This window comes from Apteryx mantelli, chromosome 10, assembly GCF_036417845.1.
Source record: "Apteryx mantelli isolate bAptMan1 chromosome 10, bAptMan1.hap1, whole genome shotgun sequence".
Classification (NCBI taxonomy): Eukaryota; Metazoa; Chordata; class Aves; order Apterygiformes; family Apterygidae; genus Apteryx; species Apteryx mantelli.
Genome location: NC_089987.1, coordinates 12040074 through 12062363, shown reverse-complemented (window position 1 = coordinate 12062363; position 22290 = coordinate 12040074). Strand labels below are relative to the sequence as shown.

Sequence of the window (22290 nt, the reverse complement as noted above, 5' to 3'; positions counted from 1 at the left end):
GAGGACCAGAGCGACTGCTGGGACACGTTCCCAGCAGTCTGCACTCCTCCGGCCAAAGCGCCACTCCTGTAAAGTAGCAGGCTGCGCAATTTCACATGTCTGAAGTGAAATCACTTCTGCCTCTTTCTCCCCAAACGCCTAACCAGAGCCTCCTGTTATGCAACAAGAATGCAGGAATTTGGGTCATGTGAAAGATCTGCTTCCAGCTGATCATTCACGAGAATTTATTCTTTGATGCCAGTCTCTAGCCCCCCAAAACATATACAAACACAATCAGTGCAATTCTGAAAATGTAATCTCAAAAGAAAAACAACACCCAGCCCGCACCCTTCCTCAGATGAAAGAAAACAGGAAAAAAAGTGGCCAGAAGAGCTGCATTTTGGAGTATTCCGTGCATTTTGCTTCATTTGCAAGGTACGACTCCATATTGCATGTGAGTTATCTATCAGCGGATACTGTGGCAACAACATTCATCTCAGCAGGGACCACCCCACATCCCGAGAACTGTTCAGAGAAAGCAGGAGAGGAGAGGAGCGCACAAGAGAGAAACGCCAACTATTTAAACAGAGCAGACAACAATGGCACAAGATCTAAGGGACCATGAGTAAGCTAGGCTGGAGCCTGAAGAACGTCCTCTGGTCGGAGGAAATTCACCCCAAGGTGACCACAGGGATGCATTCCGGCTGTTACCCGCACCTCCGCTCCCAGTTTAGTGTGAATCATGAAAGGTTCTTGTGCATTAACATAGTTGTCATGGGAAAAAAAGAACGAGTTCCTTAACAGAGACAGGATTCAGCATTCATTTCTATCCAATTTAAATGTAAAACAAGCTAAAGCCTAGCACTGACCATCACTGTCACGGGGAACGATACCTTCCACAAGATGCTCACTGGCATCATGAAAATCAAAAGTTATATTCAATTACGGTAATTTCAAGAACATTTGATACTTTACACAGATAAGGAGTACTTTTCTCTGCAAACGACTACAAATGAATCTCAGGCAGGTAGAATAGGTTAATTGGTTACAATTTTTAACTTTGTCTTTTGTGATGCTGGTATGGGCTGCCAGTTTCAAAATTCTGATTAATCACTGCAGAGACTACAAGCAAAAAAAACCACAGCAAGTCATAAATTAATTAGAAGGATTACCCAAGTGGAAGATATGATCCCAAGTATTATTGAATCATGTCTCTCCTTACCTACCCAAAAAATTAACATTCTTAACAGATTTGAACAAGAGCAATAGCCTACTTTTACAGGCTTTTAAAAAAAATTTTTTTTGTGCAAAAATTTTTAGATTCCTGGGCAATATAAATTTGAGGAATCCTACAGAGAATAGTACACTCCAACCCTCAAAAGGCTCAGTCTCCTTTCCACATAGTTTTATAGCTCAGCTTAACAAATATTAGTGTTGGTTCCAAATCATTTCAGTATTTAACCACCAGAAGAGGGGAAGTCATGTTTCATCTCATAATGGAATAAGCAATTTCGAACTCCTGGAACCGCAGCAAATACATCATGCCCAAGTGCTCTGTGACCCAAGTGGCTAGCCAAAAATTTGGAATCTCATAGTTTATGGTAGTTAGAAAGAAAAATTAAGAGTCCAGTGCTTCTATTTATTTACCAGAATACAGTCTCTCTTTTTGCCACCAAAGGAGCCACGACACAGGAGACTGATTCTGGTTCCCCACCCAGCACTCATCACACTTTCCCATTCAGTGAAAAAGCCTACGTTATTTTGGGTCAGACACCAAAGCAGCTTACAGCCCGCTGATGCTTTCTTCACACTCTCCCCTTTTCCACCTTCTTCTACCTGATCCAGCTCACTTGGTTTCTTACTCTCAGGCTTTTCTTAGCAGTTGAGAAAGGCTAAAGGTGGCCTAAAGATGCAAAGCTACATTTTTAAGAGAAGATTCAAAGGTTCAACTAAATTCACAGTGGTATGCAACATCATGTTGAGAAAGCAAGAGGCTGAACAAAACCACAACCTAGTTACTGCAGTGCAGATTTTGTTGCCAGCTTTGACAGACCAAGTATTATGGCTGGACCTCATTTCAACTCAACCCTTCAGAGGCATAAAATACCTAATTCTCTGTTTATACACCAGTAAGTTAAACAGCTCTGAAAGCTTATCTATAAACATACCAAAACATTTTTTTTTAAGCTTTTATGTAGTTGGACAAAACTCAAACCTCACATTTTTAGCAATATTTTACTAACTACACTGCATTTCAATCTTTAAACCCAACAAAAACTTGGTTGCATTGTCTAAAACCATTTCAAAACTGTTGTTCATTACATTGCACAAGAATTCACAGCAGCAAATCTTAAGAGATTTGTACAAATTTGACATTACTGTAAGAATTCCATTAGGCAACATCTCTGTATTCTAAAGGACTCTGGAGCAAGAGCCTAGAAACACTAACATGATAAAACAGTGTTTTCGTTTTCAGAACTGCATTCAGAAGAGAGGTACAAACGAGATAAATTCTGTTCACAACTTTTCTTTGGCATTTGTGATTTAGATTCATAACCGCTGATAGCTATTCCTGAAAGAAAGGCACCTAAGCCAGCTCCTAATATATTTGTAACCTAAATACTGATACACATTCACATGTATATGCTTTCAGTTGCATCTAAACATTTTTCCAAGCCATCTTCAATATATGACAACTTATTCCTACTGGCTGCTTTGTATTTGCATTTCTTAATGCTTCTAGGACAGAGTTGCAGTTTTTAGTTCTTTACAGCAGATCAAGTTTAAAGTGAAATTCAGCTTTTCTTTCAGTAGCTAAATTTATTTTTTCCTCAGTATTTCAGTTGGAGTTCTGAAATCCCAATATTATTTATCATATTGCATTACCTAGGATGAAAAACTATTTCCACTGGAAAAAATATTGTTAATGGTATTTTCACTACAAAAGTTGAAAAATTCTAGTTGGGACCAATTTCAAAACATTTGCTATGCAAACAGACACTTATTTCATAAAGAATGGAAAAGTTTAAAAGTTTCCTTTCTAACATTTTGAACTCTAGTTTTTTAAAAGAGCAGAGACAAAAAAAAAAATCAAATAGTAGTTATTTTTTCCAGGTTTTTAATGCTAATTACAGAAAAGTCATTTAAATGTCACTTTGTCAGCCAAGTACACCACGTCACTCTATAATAAAAAGTCAGCTATAAAAGCAGCCCAGCAGCAGGTTGAACTAAAGAAACCTTAAATAAAATGCTACAGACTGGGATGCAAAGGAATATTTATTTGTAATTATTCGCCTTCTTCTGATTAAAAACATTAGACTCATTCACTCCACATTTACTGCTTAGCACTTCTCGTCAATCTCCAAATATTGGGTTTTGTCTTCTTTTGTAATATGTGGCTGCAAACATAAATTTACAGCATAAACAACAATTACTTGGGAATCTGAGTATGTCTGAATATCCTAGGCAGGTACAGTAAGCAGGGTAGGGACATGCACAAAGAATCAATTCATTTCAGTCTCTGCAGTCTAAATATTTAGACCAACAATGAGCTGGGGAAATGTGGATCATGTAATACCTGAGACTGCAACATTAGTCAAAAATGTCTGCAAGTGCAGGCAAAGCACATACTCATAAAGACTACCTGTGAGCATTGAAAATTTCAGCTAACTATGATGCATGCTTGGATTGGAGTTAATAACATGTTTTTGTAAGGTCATCTTCACCCAGAAGGCTTATTTTGCTACTAAAGAATTCAAGACACACACATGCATATGTGTGTGTATATATATATATATATATATATGCATATACGTATATACCTCAGAAATGAAAGGAGCACCTTTAGCAGAGCACATGAACCACAGGCGATTCCAAGTTTCCTGAAGTGTAGCAAGCCTTCCGAATTGTCTCCTCTAAAAGCTGTACAGGATTCCTCCCTCCCCACAACACAGGTTAAGCAAAAAGCTTTAGTTTTCTGCACTCCTGTTAACAACAAAAAGCCACTGTTTGCTATATCAGTCGGTTTTGCACCAGTCTGGTAAAAGCCATTTTCCCTAACAAAAAGTCCACTGAATTGGAACGTGATGCAAGCAATTCCCCTATACCCTTCATGGGCATGTCTTAATGTCAGTGCTATTTTCACATACCTTGCACTTCCTACAATATCTGCTATCAACTTATAGGCCATAAAAAACATGAGAGATCAGAATAAGCACATGTATTTGATTTTTAGTTTGATTTCTAGATGCTTTGATTTCCAGACATTTGATATTGTTGCCTGCCCTGCTGCTCGATTTTGCTAACAAGATCTTCCTTGTGCTCTCTGCTCAAACTCTTACAGCAGGCTGGAGACCCCTTTTGTCAATTCTTATAAAATATGTGGACAAACACATTACCTGTAGCAGGTTTACTACTGGAATAGGAATTAGCTCATCACATTAGCTTTGCACATTTTTCTTTCCCCTCAAACATAGAATGAAAATACTTTATTGAATGCTTACATCAATAACTATGCACAAATGGCAGTCGTGCCATTTCTACCTACTAGCACAAGTTGTTTGAATTAGAATGGACAGTTTTGCTTTCTCTCTCATGTTTTACTAATCCCTAGCCTTAAGTTTGCTCCCTTGTGCACTCGGGACCCATCTGAACTCCCTGTTAGCTCAGTTCTCTTGCAATCAGCTTGTCTAACCAGGCAGACACACGAGAACTGCCAGAAAGCTTGTATGTATTACAGCGTTTTTTTTATTTTTACATTATGAAAAAAAACAGTTCAACATTTCTGAGGAAGAAAAAGTAAAGGTTAATGAAAACTGATATAAAAAGTAGCTTTACATCAACATAATTTATAACAAGTGAGTAACATTAAGGTTTGAATAGCTTTACAGAATTCCTTTGTCTTCAGATCTGGCCTTGTTTGTGTTTTGAAGTTATTCTTAAAGAACGGTGCTTTATTGCACTGTTATACCACAAAAGAAAGCAAGTGGTGTATACTAACACAGGCTTAAATGTCAGATAACAATTCACCTGCAAAAGGAAGACATTAAATTAATACCACCCTATATAGACAGCAAAGTAGTATTGCAGGCTGTCTGACCACGTGCGCTATCAATGAGCATGTACTAGAGCCAAATAATGAGAATCACCTGCAATTTCCAATCACTGAGATCTGTCTTCAGCCAAAAACACCACTGACATTCATTTTATTTACTTTTAAAAAGGATCAGTAGCACCATCTAAATGAAAGTCAGCAACCATTTTGAGAATCTATTAATATGTCAAGGAGGAAGACAGCAAGCTCTGATGCAAAGCAAGACATGCCATACTAAAGACTGCCTAATGTGATTAAAATGTAGTCTTGTCCGCTACTTATTATATGTTAGGCTTTCAGATTCACAGCCTCCATTACCGGAAAGTGATATTATTACAAGTAGTAATTAAAAGTAAAAATTAACATAGCTGAAACAAAAACAGAATAGGCAAGTATCAAAGACACTATTCATGATAAAGCCTAAAGCAAAACATGTTGTACCAGAAAACGTTCAGTGTACAGTGCTCTCTTAAAAGGTCCTGCACTCATTATGTTTATTGCTGTCACAAAGGCATGAGAAACCGTCAAAGCTCTTATCAGCAAATGTGAACAAGAAGATTCTTAATGTGGTGAGACAGAAAAGGTAAAACTAGCAAATTTTACTATCAAAGCTTTTGGCTTTCAGGGGGAAAGTGTACTATAATTTACAACAGTATTGTTTCCTCCATTCCATCTTAACTTTCATGTTTGGAGTAACAGATATAATCCACCATTTTATGGCAAAATCACTTTCTCTAAAGCAAATAGTTTCTCCTAAGCAAAGTACATGCATACCTTAGCCTGCATGTTGTGCCTAAACGCAGCACTGGGGTATGCACACACTTACAGCTAGCAAGTCATTGCACGAGTTACACAGCATTTTCCCTGCTTTCCAGGGCTGTAGATACACTTACGCGTGAGAAGAAACACGTGCACAGAGAGCAAACTGGACAAGCATCGTTTTCAAAAACTGAAGCCCCAAATGGTAACAACCTGTTCTTCAGACCTTAATAGGTCGGGCTTAAAACAAAGCAAAAGTTTCAGTGAGACTTTACACACAGTATAAGAACCCTGGCAACAACTAAACTACAGGAAGAGAAATACATCAGCAAACCATGTAGAACTGAAGGAGGAAAAAGGATACAAAAGCCATGTTTTAATGCTGTCAAAAATTCACCAATATACTCCCTTCTCATCATAATATCATCAGGTTAACAGATGGCAAAGCATTAACTAAGCAAGAGGGTGTCCAGAGCTACTAGAAAGAGCAACACAGGAGGTTTTACAAGATGTTAGCAGATGTTTCTGACTTTGCCGCCAAAAATGCAATCACCTATACACTGATAAGGAATTTCACTCTCTCTCAGACAAGAAGATTAAAAGACACGAAGTTAGATTTGAAATATAAAACAGTACAAAAGGGCTTGCTGGCAACACTGGCTGCCTCCAGCACATGTGTTTTGACTAATGTAATGTTTTTCTAGATTTCTGTTTGATCCTTTGAAAGACAGAAGTACCTGCAGACAAGTATGCTTCTTTTCCCTTGTTCCTTCTGATAGAGTCCAGAGCAAGATGGATTTCAAGAAAATAACATAATTCAAAAGAAATTGAACTGAAGATCAAGACTCAAGCTGCTTTGACTGAAAGAAGGCAACCAAGGCTGCAGTTGAAGCCACATCTTGCAAAGTGTCGGAACGGTGGCACCCACATGCACGATACACAATACTGGGCTTCCCAATTGTCCAAACAGATTACACAAAAGCACAATAACTAGGAACAAAATATGGACTGGTGGACTTATGAAATCAGAAATGCAGTGTTAAGGAGACTCTCAAGGTTCTCCCTAATAAAGGCCAAACTCCAAACTGCTTGATTTACTTTAAATAAACAGTCTCACTCTCTCACTCTTCCTGTTCAGCTATTCCCATCACTGGCACTCTCAAGAAATGTTCATCAGGCTTTCTGTATATCCTATCTCAAGAGGCAATGCCTTGATGACATATTTAAGAGATACAAGCAAAAGCTATCCAAAAAAAAACAAAAACACAAAAAACTTGCAATATGATAACTTGCATTTTGTTTTTTTCCGCAAACAGAACGCTTTCTTGGAAAGAAGGGCTCTATACCAGGTGAGGAAAAAGCTATAGCCAAGGATATTTATACATACTGAAATCCCTGAAAGATTCCCCATAGCTTAACACTGCTAGCAAATACTCACTAGGAATCCACACCAAAAAAAAGAAGGCAAAACAGGAATTACAATGGCTAAGAAGGTAAGTACAACTTCTAGGTGCCTATATAGTAACAGTGCTCCACTCCATGTTAAATGTTGGTCTTAATTCATGCTTCTTCACTGACAGAGTTATATACTGAACCTGCCAATAGCAGATGCTCTGCTTTTACTTCGGAAAAATGCCTATATTGAGAAAAACAGCAATATTTTATGCCCCACACATAAAAGTGTTACAGCAAGCTCTGGAACATGTGCAGCACATCCTGTATCCCTCATATTAATTGTTAATAGCATGAAAGGACGTGGTACTGACTTAATAGCTGCGTAAGATGACCCGAGCAGCTTTAAGAAAGGGATGACATTATTCCTATCTTACAACTCTGAAAGAAAACTAAACCACAAAGAAATTAAAGGAACTTGTCATAAAAATTCATTGGACACAATGAAAAGGCAGAACTTAACCCTGCAAACAGCGTCCAACCTCCAGGCTACATCACCCCTGCAGGATGGACAGGACCTGGCACCGCCTGGGAGCAGGGGCAGAGCCAAACATCCGGCACTCGGAGCTCAGACACCTTCGGGACAAAGGGGTACTGAGCAAATAAAACAGAATATGCCTGTTGTTCACTCACATTCAGATCTTGAGAGGTTAATATTTGTTACACTTCTCCCTATCCTGCTTTAATAAAACCGTGTGTTTTCTTTCAGTCTTTGTACATTTCTCTCAACATAGCTCTACACAGGCAATACTCTTTCAAAGAGTCATTCCTGAAAGACTGAAAGCGAGAGTACGCAAAGACGGATACAGCATAGGTAGCAGGGGATACAAAACCTCAAGAAAACAGTCAACAGCAACAGCTGAGAACACAGAATTTAAAAAGTGGAAGAGCTGAGGTACCACTGTAGTTACTTCTCCTAAGGGTTTTTTGCAGCTTGAAGTGCCTTCCCCAATTCAGGCCTACAAGAAGAGGAGCTTTGCACCCAAACCAGGCAGCCACACGTTCAACGATAGAGCAGGGATGCAGAGCCTTGGCAGAGCCTGCCTGGAAAAGCCTGGAAAGGGCATTTCTTAGCTGCAGCTTACCTTCCTAACAGCAGCATCCGAATCCGTGGAGGAAAGACAGATGGCATGCCTGCTTGGAATGAAACCTGGATTCTCTAATACTCCAAAATGTAATCAGGAGTTTATTCCACCGAACTTGGTATTCCTGCTAGTGCATTAAAGTGTAAAATAAGAAACGCCTGGTGAGGGTTACCAACATTCGCCCTACCACAGGCCTGAGACGAGCATAGGCAAGACTGTACTTTCTCATGCTGCGGTTTAAAGCCACATCTGAATATTAAAAACCTGTGGTGCAGCATCATTAAGCAGAATTACCTAGCACTGAATTAAAAGGAGGAGAAGGGAAAAAGCACTTTAACGCTTACTAAAATTGCCAAATTGTGCATCCAGCTTCAGGTGTACGCTGATGGAGATTATAAATCAGTGGACTGTTATAAGTTACTACTATTTTTTAAAATGTTCTCAACACAGAATACAAAGAAACTTAAGCAGGCAGAAAGCAAAGAACTATAAAAATAATTATTGAATTAAAAGTGATTAAAAATACACATTCAACTTGGACTAACAAGGCTTTTGGACAGCTGGAATACTGAGACACTTACTAAACCAATAAAGATGCTGTATCATGGATAATTTGAGAAATCGGAACATTAAAGTAGCACAGTTTTGGGAAAAACAATCATCAGTAAAGTGGTAAGAGCAATGCAGACACTAATTATTCTATAAAAATAATTTTTATCACAAGAGAAATACCATAATAAACGAAGGGGAGACAAGAAATGGAAATCACTGTATTATGGAGGAAAATGGAATCATGGAAAACACGCAGCATGGGGAATTACACAGAATAAGTCTCATCAGTCAAATGCAATCAGCTTTATTGTACAGAGTTTTGAAAAGATTGGATGAAGGGTAAAGCAACAGATGTACTATCTAAATAATAGTAAAACATTTGATAAAAAACTCTCTGAAGAATCTTACTCTCACAAATCAACTCAAATTGGCTTGGACAGGAACACCAGGATGTGACCTGAAACCCAATAACTAATCATAATAAAAAAGTGAAGAGTCTAAACTGGAAAATAAATAAAAATAAATAAATAAAAAGATGAGCTTTTTAAGGACTGGGAAACCCACCAACTACCCATTGACAAATGCTGTATTAATTTAGACTGATGCTTTCAGAAGTTAAAATGATAAACAGCAATGGACTGCAAGTCTTGATTAGTGGGATACTGCAAAGACAGAAATTAGTTCTGATGTTATTCAGAAATAGAAGCAGGACTGAATATGTTCATGAGATCCACAGATGGCATTTGCAGGTGGTAACAATCTTTGCAGATAAATTGCAATTGCCAGTTGGTACAAAACAGTAGTAAGATGACCTAAAGGAATTTAAAACTGTTTTTTTTTTTTAATAGTAAAACAAAGATTCAGTGGGGAGGGGGAAGAAACAAAGGATGGGAAGAGATCAAACTGATACACATGGAAGAAGAAAACGCCAACTAAACTTCAGAGAAAAGTGCAGGAAAAAATATCACGGAATGACAAGGCAGATGGGTTTTTGGTTTAGACGGTAAAACCACTCTAGAGAATACTATTTGAATACACAGCCCTAAAGCATGTTACAGAGAAGAGGGGCCCACATACACAACATCAGTAAAGCTCATTTGGAAAACTTCCTGCATTTCTGAAAAATCTGCATCAAGAAAAGCAATTATGGTGATTTAGACTCTGTACCCTACAACATCTCCCACCATCCCCCCAAAAACCTCCACTACTCTTCAAAAGAGTTGTCTCAGATTTCAGCTTGCATTGACCTTGACTTCTTGTACCCAAAACCTTAGACTAATTAACATACCAGTCTCAGCCACCATCACATAGCCAGACAAACATATCATGCGGTACATAAGTTACCATTCACAATTATTCAGAATACAAATGTCACATTTCATGGATCCCCTGTAAGGAAAAGAAATTGAGAAAGTGATTTCTTAGCTTCTATGCTACTCATTATCATGGCCATATACAGCCTAAAGAAAAAAAAAATTAAGAGCCTTGAAAGCCTGAGAAGCTGCCTTACAAAAGGAGTATGCAAGAAAAACCACACTTTTGCACCATTTCAAAAGGCAGTAAAACTTCTCAGCTTTGCTGAAGTCAGTCAAATTTAATCACCAAAACCAAAGGTTGCTTTTGGCTGTAACCTACTGAGAAAATGAGGATAATCTGTAAGAAGCTTGCTCATTAGGTCACTAAGAAAAGATTAATCTTTGTAAAGCATTTCATTGTGTATTACTGTGGTCCCAAAGAGCCACACTAGGGTTAAACTTTGTAAATACAGACAGCTTCCAATCAGCTTCCCGGTGAAAAAAATGTTACTTACAATGGATACAATGTTAGATTAATACTGTTATAATTACTAATCAGCCCAGCAGGTCTTTAACGAAAACACAGGAAATGGCATATAAATATTTCTCTGTCCCATTTAATACATATTTCTAAAGTTAGAGCATGAAAGTGTTAAAATATTTTTGTTTTCCATTAAAAATGCTCTTTATGTGGCAAGGCAATTAAGTTATTTTGGCATCCGCTCCACATAAAGCAGCTGCTGTACAGTATGTTTTACTTTATAAAATATCTTTAATCAGCACACTGACTAGTTCTGTCATTTATAATTAAGGAGGTAAATGGCAGGTGCAGCATTAATTAGTGAAATTGAAGTCTCTGTGCAAGACATGCAGTCATACCAACTTACTGCTTCCTAGGAATAAAACCAATCAGTAATGGCTTTGCACCACAAACTTGCCTAGGTAAGACCATGTGGAGAAAGCTGGGCATTCACAACATAATTATGCTTCTGAAGCCTTCACAATCCTATATTACTGGATTTGTTTCTTAAACTCTTGCTCAGAAAGTAAGACTGGAAAGATATTTCAGAAGAGCAAAAGTCTACTCTAAGCCATTCAGCAGAAGTCTTTGTTTCTGCCTCACAAACCTGGAGGAAGAGCTACAAATCAAGAGTTAGACAAAACGGTTCTCTTAGGTGTTGGCTGGAGCAACCTTTTCAGCTAAGCTAGGGACTAGCCCGACATCAGGGCAATTGCCCAGGCTCATAATTTAAAAAGAGACTGACTGATTTGTATGCAGTGCAATCCCTTTAACACAGAAATAGGGGCACCAGTCTTACAGAGATGCTCATAACAATTCTGCATTGCCATTCTAAAATTTTTCTTTTGGTGAAAGTACGTAGTCTAAACAGTAAGTTAAGTTAAATCCTTCCTCAGTTTTAAAACTTGCCTAGATAAGACCATGTGGAGAAAGTGGGACACTCACAACATAATTACGTTTCTGAAGCCTTTATAATCTTGTATCACTGGATTTGTTCAGTTTTAAAACTGAGAAGGTTACTGTGGCTCCGAAGACTACTAAAAAGTAGCCTTACCTAGTCTTACAGGTATGTACATACCATCAGAGTACACGCGTTCAGGGTGAAGTCTGACAAAGAAGAGTGACCCTCCTGGAGAAGTGCTCCTCACCTCAACATGGGCACTGCAGAGCGCTGGTCCTTGGCAGACCCCAGACCAGGGCAGCATGCTTGTCAACTCCACATTCACCTCCTCTTTACAGTCCTCAGACATCACCTCAACATGCAACACTGCCCTTTACTGATAACATTTGCTTTTCTTGAAGGAACACTACCTCGGTATTTTACAGTGACTGAATATTTCCATGTCAAGAACCCTCTGAAATACTATCCCCATTTAATATTTAAGGTGACAACACAATGTTCAGATCTGATCCTTAAACTTCACTGTAGAAACTCTATCCCTTCCAGTTCCATCAGATTTCTTTAAAATCTACAGGCTGTATTTTAACTCTCTACCTCTCCTGAGGTAGACACCCATCAGAGTTTAATGTTATCATTTCAATCCTGAATTGATATTACACTTACAGACAACGCTTACTCGTTTAAAGACCAGCAAAAGACAGCAGTAAAAACAGAGGTGTAGCTGGTGAGATTAAAATAATTATAATGCTCACAGTCCCCCCAAAATGTAACGCTTTACCCATCTCTAACAAATGCTCTCAAATACTTCATTGTTTTTGGCCAAAATAAGACTGTAAAATTGAAAGAAGCAAAGAAGCCCCACTTGTGCATTATTTAAAGAGAAAAAGGTTAACACCACTGATTGTCACATTACCTAAGTGATGTCTCTGAACATAACCAAAGATACGTCCTTCAAGGCACAAGAAGGGGTTTAGTTTCAAATGTGAAAGAGCAACAGTCTATCAAAAACAATACAAGTTTATTATAATAAGTAAATCATTTGGTAATACAGTAGTAGGAAAGAGCCTTCTGCATTAATTTTAAAAGTATCTGTTTCCACCAAAATTTAAGCAGCAGATTTCCAATCTGCCTTGAAGAGAAAACAGAATCAGCACCAGACAAATCAATCCCACCCTGCACTATGAACTACAAGAATAGCTGTAGAGCTCTGTAAGATACCAAGCTTGCAAAACACCATACAAGGAACTAAATAGACATGTATTTCATTGGTGTTAAAAAAAGGTTTCTTCAATGGGTAGATAGTACCTTCCACAGGCACACATACAAGCACTTTCAAGGCACACTACAGTAGATAAATAATAGAGGATGGAAGGCAAACTCATTTCTTTCAAAGCTAATTTTGACTTAAAATTGAGTCTTCTGGGAAGGAATACAATCGCTAGCACTGTGCAGTACCCCCTGCCAACTAGCTTATGAAGCAGAACTGCTACTGACTCACACATGAGTTATTCATCCATTCTCTTTCTGACAAGCAGAAAAAGTACATGACCACAGCTGACAGAAAAGAAAACAGGACTGTAACAGAGGGATTCAGGAGGGCAAGGGGAATTTAGAAAGAAAAGATGTTGTGATAAAAACAATTACCTCACTATACTCTGCAAGAAGAGGTAATGGCAATAAACCATTTTTACCCACTCTTAAAATTCCATAAATGAACCAATAATGAGTGCTGCACAACAAATCAAAAAGGCTGCCATTTGTACATAACACAATATTTTCTTTGAAAATGCAAAATGACACAGTGGATTCTCAATAATATTTTTAAGACTTTTCGGATGAGGCATAATCAGTGCGGGTAGCAAACAACTGATTTGAACTAGCAGAAGAGAACCTAGGAGGAAGAAAAAGCTTTGTCTATAAATGCAAACAACCACCACCAGGGAACAGAGTTTAGAGAGTACATGTGGGAGTTAAACAGAACCTACCCTCCTAAACAGGTGCAGCTTTCAGCTGAAATATTTCAGATAGCAATATTCACATTTTAAAGTGATCACAAACAATTTCAGTTCCAAGGTGGGTCTAAGACAGTAATATTCACATAAACTCCCCGAGAAGACAGCAGCCACGCCCTACCATATGGTCTGACACAGTTCAGCATATGGGATTGGTTGCAACTGTTTCCTTTTCCCCAAATTAGCATTAAAATAAGTGATAGCTTCAATTAGAAATAGAGCAATCAGAACTCAAAATATTAAATTAGAAGTAATCCAATATTCTGAGATGATGTAGACACCAAAAAAAAAATTACAGTTTGTTGGTATAAATATAATTAAGATTGAGAAAGTAAATGAACACATAAATAAATCAATTCCTTCACTGCTATGGCACTGAGCAATATTTACTACTGGTGCAGATTGAAAAAGAGATATTTATGGCATATTCACAGCAAAGAATTAAAATCATTTTCTTACAGTCTGTTAGCTTGTATCAAAAAAGTATGATCAAAGAGGCTAAACTACCTTTCTCCATTCAAAAAGTCCCATTAGCTAAGAAGGGTGCAAACTGGTAAATCAACTTGAAAATGCCTGCTTTTCTGTTTTCCTTCTTTTGTGTCTTAACAGAGGAATTCTGGTTTCCTTTATGGTTGAGCTTCCTTTCATGGATACCACAGTAGTATTTAAATTCTAAATGTATTGTCTATCACCAAATGGGGATACCACTTGATATCATAAGATCAATACCAATTGATAAGAATGGGAGACCATACAAACAACTGGTATTAAAAATCAGATAGCATTTCAGCTGTTCAAACAGTCACATTACATTAAATACCCAGATAGGTTAGAACACAGTTAAAAAGGTATGTCTTACTTTCCCATCCAAACTGCATAGCTTTCAGGGAGTTGTGGAACAAAGAGTATGGATCTTCCAGTATCAACATCAACTGCTCCAAAGCAGCCTGCTTCAGTTACTCCAAAAGTCCAGTGAAAGTAAGATTCCTAGGTTAAGATGAAATACATTCTTAAAAGAAAACCCTCATTTCCACCAACTCTAAAAATACAGTACGGCACATGCTAATTCCTAGTTCCATGTATTTGAAAGAGATCATTTTTGCTTTTGGAAGGGAAGGAAGTGGGTTAGATTTAAAGCATTTCAGTACAGTTAGTTTTAATAATGCAAATCCCTCTGTTGGCAACTGGAAAGGATCTGAGATTAATAAACTATCCTAAGAAATAAACACCACTTGACTCAGGACAATAAATATATACGATGTAATAAAATATATTCCTCCAAACTAGAATTAGGGCAAGTAGTACCAGGAAGAAACAATCGTGTTACATGAGAGGAGAAGGCAAAAGCAGAGTGCAGATTCATTGGGTTGGGATGGCAGAGTCCTGCAGCAAAGACTTGACTTTCTCCAGAGAAGGGGAAGCTGCAACGAAAATAGCCCTTCGCCAAGTGGTATTCTGCATTAAGAACAAGCAAACAAAGAAAGCACCTAACAGAACACGGAGATGAATTTTCATAAGGATGGGGTAAAAAAGACAAGAGTGGTATACAGAGACATACACTGTTACCTTGAAAGGTGAATTAATCTCCTCTAAAAGCAGACCAATACCTACATTAAGACACGCACTGTCCAGATCAGAAGACAGAATTCTTTTTGTTTCTTCATAACATACAACAGTTCAGTTAAATTAACAAAAGAAATGAAGCAGTACTGTAGCATTCAACAGAGCAGTGGCAAGGCAAAGCACACAACCTTGCAGGAGGAGCCACAATTAGTTATGTTATGCCAACTTTTCCAAAGACTACAAAAGCATTTAGCATCACATTAACAAGTTATTCAGTCTTATCTGTAACATAAGAACATACAAGTACTTATAGAAGAGTCCAGTTTGAAAATATACATCATGGTAACTTCTAAAATACATCCTGTTATGTGGAAAACACTATTTACACTCCTCTGTGAATTAATTTAATCTCTAGCCCTTAGATCAACAGTAACATTGCACTGCAGAACAAAGGTTATTTTTTTGTGACAGACAGGACTGAAAAAAACAAGAAGTATTAAGTTTCTATCTTTATGTTAAACACTGACAGGAGGTAATTTCTTGAACAGATTTAGGCCCATTAAGACAGATTATGAGCCTACATAGTAAAGCACTGAAAGAGTAAGAGTAACTCCAAGCTGAAGAGGCAAAGTTACAAAGAAGCTAACTGATTTAAGTGAAGCAAAGTAATGCAAATGTGCACGCACCTCTGAGATAAAGGGAAAATAATATTTTAAAAAAGAGCTTAAGAATCACACAATTCAAGGGCTGGTTTCTTAACTGATTTGAAATTTTGATTCAGCTCTTACCTGGCGAAACAAAATACCGGTGTCAGTACAGTATCTCTGGGTTTCTTCCCCACCCTGCAGCAGAACAACAGAATTTGCCTGGACATCCTTATTCTGTCGCAGGCGATCACACAGGCGTCTTCTGTTCAAGGCAAAGAGTGCTGCAGGTACTTTCAAGGTCTCATTCCCCAGCCAAAAGGAGGGCCTAGAAAGGATTTTTTAAAATTGACAATTAACACAAGACAAAACAACGGTTAGCATGATTTAGAGGCATAGTGTTAGTTACTTTACTCTAGTATAGAAAAGGAGGTTTAATTCAATCCCTACAAACAAGATGTTAATTGTTCCAGTGGAATAGATGCTGTATACAAGCATTGCTCTCTAGCTACGATACATGGCATTATAGAGAGGAAGAATAAAATACACACATTACTCATGAGTACCAAAGAAAAAGAGCTGGCACAGCTGATACAGCTGGCTGCAGCTAAAGCCTATAGCATGTCACAGATGTCACACTCCTCCAGGTAAACCAATGCGAAAAGGGAACGCAGAAAGTGACAACAGCCTCGGTCTGCTGAGTAACAGCAAAACAGGAGAGAAGAAAATGGGTCCCTGAAAACAGAAGTGAAAGGTTACATTAAGTCTGGTAAAACTCCTTCAGCAAGTCCTTCTGGGAAACGTCACAGGAACTAAAACCAGGACTGCAGAGGAAAGATGGCAGATAGCAGATGTAGGATGACAGCATTTCCAATATTCACATCATATTCACGTATTTCTTTTACATATACATATGCTTGCACTTGTAGACACAGCAGCAGCTTCAGGGAGTGCCTGAGCTCCTGCCCATCGCCAGCAGAGGCGCCGCAACTTCCGCAAGCCCATCGCACATCGCTAGCTGCTTCCCACAGCTGGCTCAGGCAGCACAACCAGCTGCTGCCACCAAAGAGCCTGGATATTTCTAAAAGCTTGTACTCAATAGGGGCTCAATTGAGAGAACGAAGTTTAAGACAGAGTTCTTTTTTAAAATAAAATAAAATAAACTGGTTATTAAGTAATTCAACTATTTAAAATATTACAAAAAAATACTACAAAAATATATTGCTGATTTGCTCACATTTGTTACGGCTCCGTTTTTGGAGCTACCTATAGAAACAGTGTAGCTTGTTGTAAGATTTATTTTTTCACTTGTCTGAGAAGAAAAGAATATAACAGAGCATTCCCCTACTTTATGTTTGTTATAGCAAAACAGTGATTTGGAGCTTCAATACTACAGATGAATACTGCTTTATCAATAAAATCCTAAGATTTAAGTCCTGTTTGTCCAATCTACCTCACCTTCTCTCAGCTTATTGAAGACACCCTTCTGAATAGCCAGACGGTCACTTTCTATTAGATATGCTTCTAGAGCAGATGACAGAACAGTGCAGTTAAACTGTTGCTATGCTAAAATGACAAGAAATGAACCACCTATGAATTTAACCTTAGAGAACCAAAGTGCGACATCTTAATTGTTATAGTTTTCAGAGAAAAACTGAAAAGTAACCTTTGATTTACAGCTGCATAAAATAACCTCCTCAAAGACTTTATCAGCGTCAGAAATGTAAACCCTACAATTTTTTACTGCAGACGCAGCATAAAAGAGCTAATAAAATATTTTATTTTACTTGTTTATAACTACTTGATATAACAGTGTAAGTCATTTTAGAAGGTGAAAGACTTCTCTTGCTAATCTAATTTTAAAACTAGCTGTCTAGGAGTTTAGCTGACGATGCACAAAACCCAAATGTGATTTTTTTTATTACTTCCCCCCACACACACACCTGATAACCCCAGCAACGTGGCAGGTGCTAATTACAAGGACTGCAGACAACCTTTGGTGGCACATTAACACAGCATGGAAGCCCAGCATAAGCTTTCATTTTGGGGTACCCACATCTGAAGCATGAAGCAAGTTCATACAATCCAGGCAACAGCTACTTAAAGACTTAAATCAGATATCAAACCTTAAACAAGTAAGGACAAGATTCTTCAGGTGCAAAGCAGTGGCTCAGCAACTCAGTGCTGCACAGTAGGCTGAAAAATCTACCTGTCATCCAAGCAGGATCATCCCTGGAGTAACTCCATGCAGGGACTTGGAAATCATACACTCACCCTATTACCAGTATAAAAGGAAAAAGAGCAGAATCAGCTACTCTTATGCCATAGGTTGCTCTTGTATCCTTGTGTATGATTAAAAAAAAAAAAAAAAGAATTCCAGAACATACACATACATACAGAGGCATCGATTCTAGTACAACTTGTCCTATTATTTTTTGTTTGGTTGAAAGAAAGGAAAAAAGACGCTTCAGTTGTAATTTTACCCTGTTCACAAGGGGGTTTTGCTGTGATTAAAAAAAAAAAAAAAAAAAAAAAAAGACTCTGATCTCCCTCCTCCTCCAGGCCTATTCGTACACCCTGGAGCTGATATGAAGCTGATATGAAGCTGCCGCAAAAGCAGGTTTTCATCTCCATTAAGTTTACTGTGAATGCTTTTATTGGGCTCAAAACCCTTGGTAACCAGAAAGAGACTCAAGGACAAATAGTGACGTCAGGCTGCAATTCTTACTGATAGCCTCACTAAGCCACTTTAAAAGGGACTTTTACTGTCATCCTAATACTTAAGCTGAAATGCTTTAGTTAAAGATGCAAAATGATTGTTTTTCTGTACGTTTTGAGCTGACCTCCCCAGCAAACCTGTGTTCCTTCTTATACATAAGAGATCCTCCCCTCCCCTCCTTGAATTGGATACCATGGCTTTAAGCAACAGCAGAATCTGGCCCTATGCTGTTGCGTTAGACTTGCACAGGTTTTTCACCTGCACGGTGTTGGTCTCTATTTTAAGGCTGCCATAACAGTCACATTTGCTGAGGGTGCCGGATCCCATAGCAAGGTTTGCAGGACCAGAAGGTTGGGCTGAATGTTTTTGCAGATCTTGCTCAACTCCTCGGGTTCGCCATCAAACACACGTATGTGAATTCGTGCTTTGGGTCCTACATGCTGGCTAGGCAACAGACCTAGTCTCCAGACTGAAGTTCTGCAGAGAAAAACTACCAGGTTTCAGGGAGGACTGGACTTAGAGAAGTTTGCTTCCTCCTCAGTCTTTGCTCTCTCTTCCCCCTCCTCTTCTCCTGCAAACCAGCTGCACCTGCATGGAGTTACAGAGGGACTAACAAAGTGGCTCCGCTTTGCCAGCAGAAGCTGGATCACTGTAGGTGCAACCCCATTGCCACCCTTCCACACTTCACACAGGCTGCTCTTCTCACAGACTAGCAGCTACACAGGAATTTAAGTAGTACAGCTCTCTTAAGAAGAAAGTATGGTTCCACACCCGGTTTTTATTGCAAATAATGACTTTGAAAGAGCAGCTCTCACAGTACTCAAGATTGCAACAACCGTCTTCAAATACAGGAGTGACCATGTAACCACTGCTCTGTTGCGACCATTGTTCTAGTATTGATTATGAAGCACATCACAGGTAAGGAAGTTACTACTGCCTTGGTCTTTTTCTCATATTCCTTCCTGCTCAACTGTTAAAAAAAACTGCCTCTGTAGTACCGTCTGCACTAGTTTCAAATATAGGAAATCAAGCTATGCCATGTGCAGTAGGTTGGATGGGTACATGTATATGATTGCTTCACATGTGTATCAACTCTGAAAATACACACGCAACTCCATCAGCATAAAACCCTGTACATTTACCACCTAACAGTACTATGGCAAAGTTCTTTCTAGAGAGGCAACTACAAGCATTCAATCTGGGTGAGTGGTCTCTAAACGCTCACGCAGTTTACTAAACACAAGACATACAAATATCAGAATTTAATTAGTACAATATATTTGCTGGTCCTTCAAGATCTGTTTCTTCTGTTAGCGTGGGGGACACTGGCTTCTCCAGCACAAACTCAGCTCAAAACTGTAACAGTCACTTCAGCGTCTTTGGACTATCCCACCACTTGCTGTGCTGCCCAGCACCCATGTATTGCTGTCCAAAAAGGAAACGGTGGAATCTTTCTGCCCAACAGCTGAAAAACAAAGCATTTACTATCCATGGTTTCCTTATATTTAGACCTTCTAATACAATGTTAAATGTTTGATAACTGGTAATAAAGCGTATTTAATGCAAGCACTACTTTACGGCACACGCATCTCCAAAGCTACAAGCTTCTGCAAATAACCAATGAAGCAGGTGTTAGAAATGGCTACTTGGAAGACCAGAACAACCAAAGTTCAGCTCCCTCATTTTCATTAGCCAAGTACTGGTATTCAGCCTTACTTAGTTTGGTAAAGGCCTCCCACAAGAGCTGACAGTTTCCCTGTTGGCTGTCACATACAGTTTTTATCATCAGTTAGGCCTAAGCCCACACATGAGCTTTTTTATTTTATTATACTGGAAGTGAAATGTAGCTAAGAGCATTAAACTACATTTGTTTCTTTAAAGGATCTTTTTCTTTTGCCTTAGAACTGTTTATTTTCAAATCTTATTTCAGAAGTTTTATATTTTCAGAGAGGTTACATTTTGTTAATTTATGAAGCATCTAATGTTTTGTTTTTGTTTTGATGAAACCACCAAAACACACTGGTAACCACGAATCCTATTTTATTTCTGTTTTTCCCCATTTTTCACTTAGCCTTCTTGTTCTGCTTTTTCAGAAGAAAATTCACAGACTGCCATTTCTATTCTATGCAGGTCATTAACACAGGATCCAGATATCAATAAATTTAAGAAAACATTGGAACTATTTTTTCCAAGGAATTATCATTTGTTTATTAACTGGGTCTTCTCTGTTTGTTTCAAGCTACAGTTTGAGAGTCATCATCAGCTTAATTTCTACTCAGTGTTTAAGACTTTGCTGCCACATCAAATACTTATAGTGTAAGAGGCCTATGCTTACAGTAGCCTAAGCAAACGAGCTAAAAAAGGGAAAAAGCAAAAGCAATCACTGCTATTTAGGGTGTAAACTGGATATTTTCTTCACTGCCAGGTAAACGCTCCTTGTTAAGTAACAAGTAACTGAGTGAAGTTTTAAGTTACTGCCCTGTTTGATTTCCTGTGTACTCACTTTCTTGCAGTATAATTTTGCTAACAGCTGGAACTGGCATGACAGTCTGCGAAAAGGGAACCAACAACAGAACTTGGAAGAAAAGACGGGCTGAAAGGAACTTTGCGGGACAGCAATTTTCACATAAACGTGGAAGATTCAGAGCCACGTCCCAGAACGACCTCTTTGGGGCCAATCTGAGAAGCTCCTTCTCCCCCCCCCCACCCCCCATTTTGATACTTTTTAATGGAACCTTTTTAAATTAATGATAAAAGCGGCTTAATCTGTCAATAAAACGCGTGAGAGAGCTCGCGCCGAGCAGCCCGCGAGGCTCTGTGCGCACGGCTGCCCCGGCCAGCGCACCGCGGCGGCGCCCCCGGGCCGGGGCCCCCCGGGGCCCCGAGTCGCCCCCCGCAGTGACTCGCCCCAGGCCCCAGCCGCGGCGCCTCGCGGCTCTCCCGCCCGGGGGCCGACGAGCCGAGCCGAGCCGAGCCGAGCCCGGCCGCCGCCGCCCTCCCCGCCGCGCCGCGGGCCGTGCCGGGCGGGGGCCGCAGCAGCGCGCTTACCCCGCAGCCGCGGCCATGTTGCCTCGCTGGACTTCGCCTGTCATGTGACGGCGGGGCGGGAGCAGGCGCCCGGCGAGGCCGCGCCGCGAGGGGAGGGGAGGGGTCGCCGCGCTGCCGCCCTCCTCCTCCTCTTCCTCCTCCTCCTCTTCCTCCTCCTCAGCGTGGGGGCGCGGTGGGGCGGGGCGGGGTGGCGCTGTCCGTTCAGTCCCGTTCCCGCCCGCCCCTCGCGCAGCCAGCCCGCGAGGGACTGGGCCAACGGCTGTGCCGGGGCCGGCCCGCCGCGGGTGCGGGGAACGGCCGGAACGGCGCAAACGGGGAGGTGGCGCGCGGCGGGGGCGCGCACGCTGCTCGCCCGGCTTAGTGAGCGCTGGGAAGGAGAGCGGGGCGCGGGGCCCCGGCGGCGGCCCCCGCCGTGCTGTCACCCGCCTCAGGGCGCCCCAGGGGTCCCCCGAGGTGCTTCACCCCGGAGGCTCCCTCAGGCACCTCGTCCCGGAGGTGTCCCCCGAGGTGCTTCGCCCCAGCAGCTCCTCTTAGGTGCACCCACAGCACAGAAGGAGGCAGGGGTTCCCCAGGCCCTTTCTGTAGGCCCATAACATCTGCAGGCCTTGGAGTGTGTTTCTCTGTCGTCCCGTCGGAGGGCGGGAAGCCATCGTGGCCCGACCCTCCTCC

At 40.1% G+C, this 22290-nt stretch overlaps 1 protein-coding gene across 1 annotated transcript in view; it reads right to left on the bottom strand.

Annotated features, from left to right (window-relative positions):
* The window catches only part of PEPD (peptidase D), a 145718-nt gene extending 124013 nt beyond the window's left edge, over positions 1-21705 (bottom strand). The window contains exons 1-3 of the mRNA XM_067302497.1: positions 21622-21705; positions 15999-16182; positions 14507-14634 (exon numbers count right to left, since the gene is read on the bottom strand). Coding sequence (XP_067158598.1) covers positions 14507-14634; positions 15999-16182; positions 21622-21665 — 356 coding nt within the window. The 5' untranslated portion in view covers positions 21666-21705. The remainder of the gene's footprint in view (positions 1-14506; positions 14635-15998; positions 16183-21621) is intronic.
* Between the last annotated feature and the right edge of the window lie 585 nt (positions 21706-22290).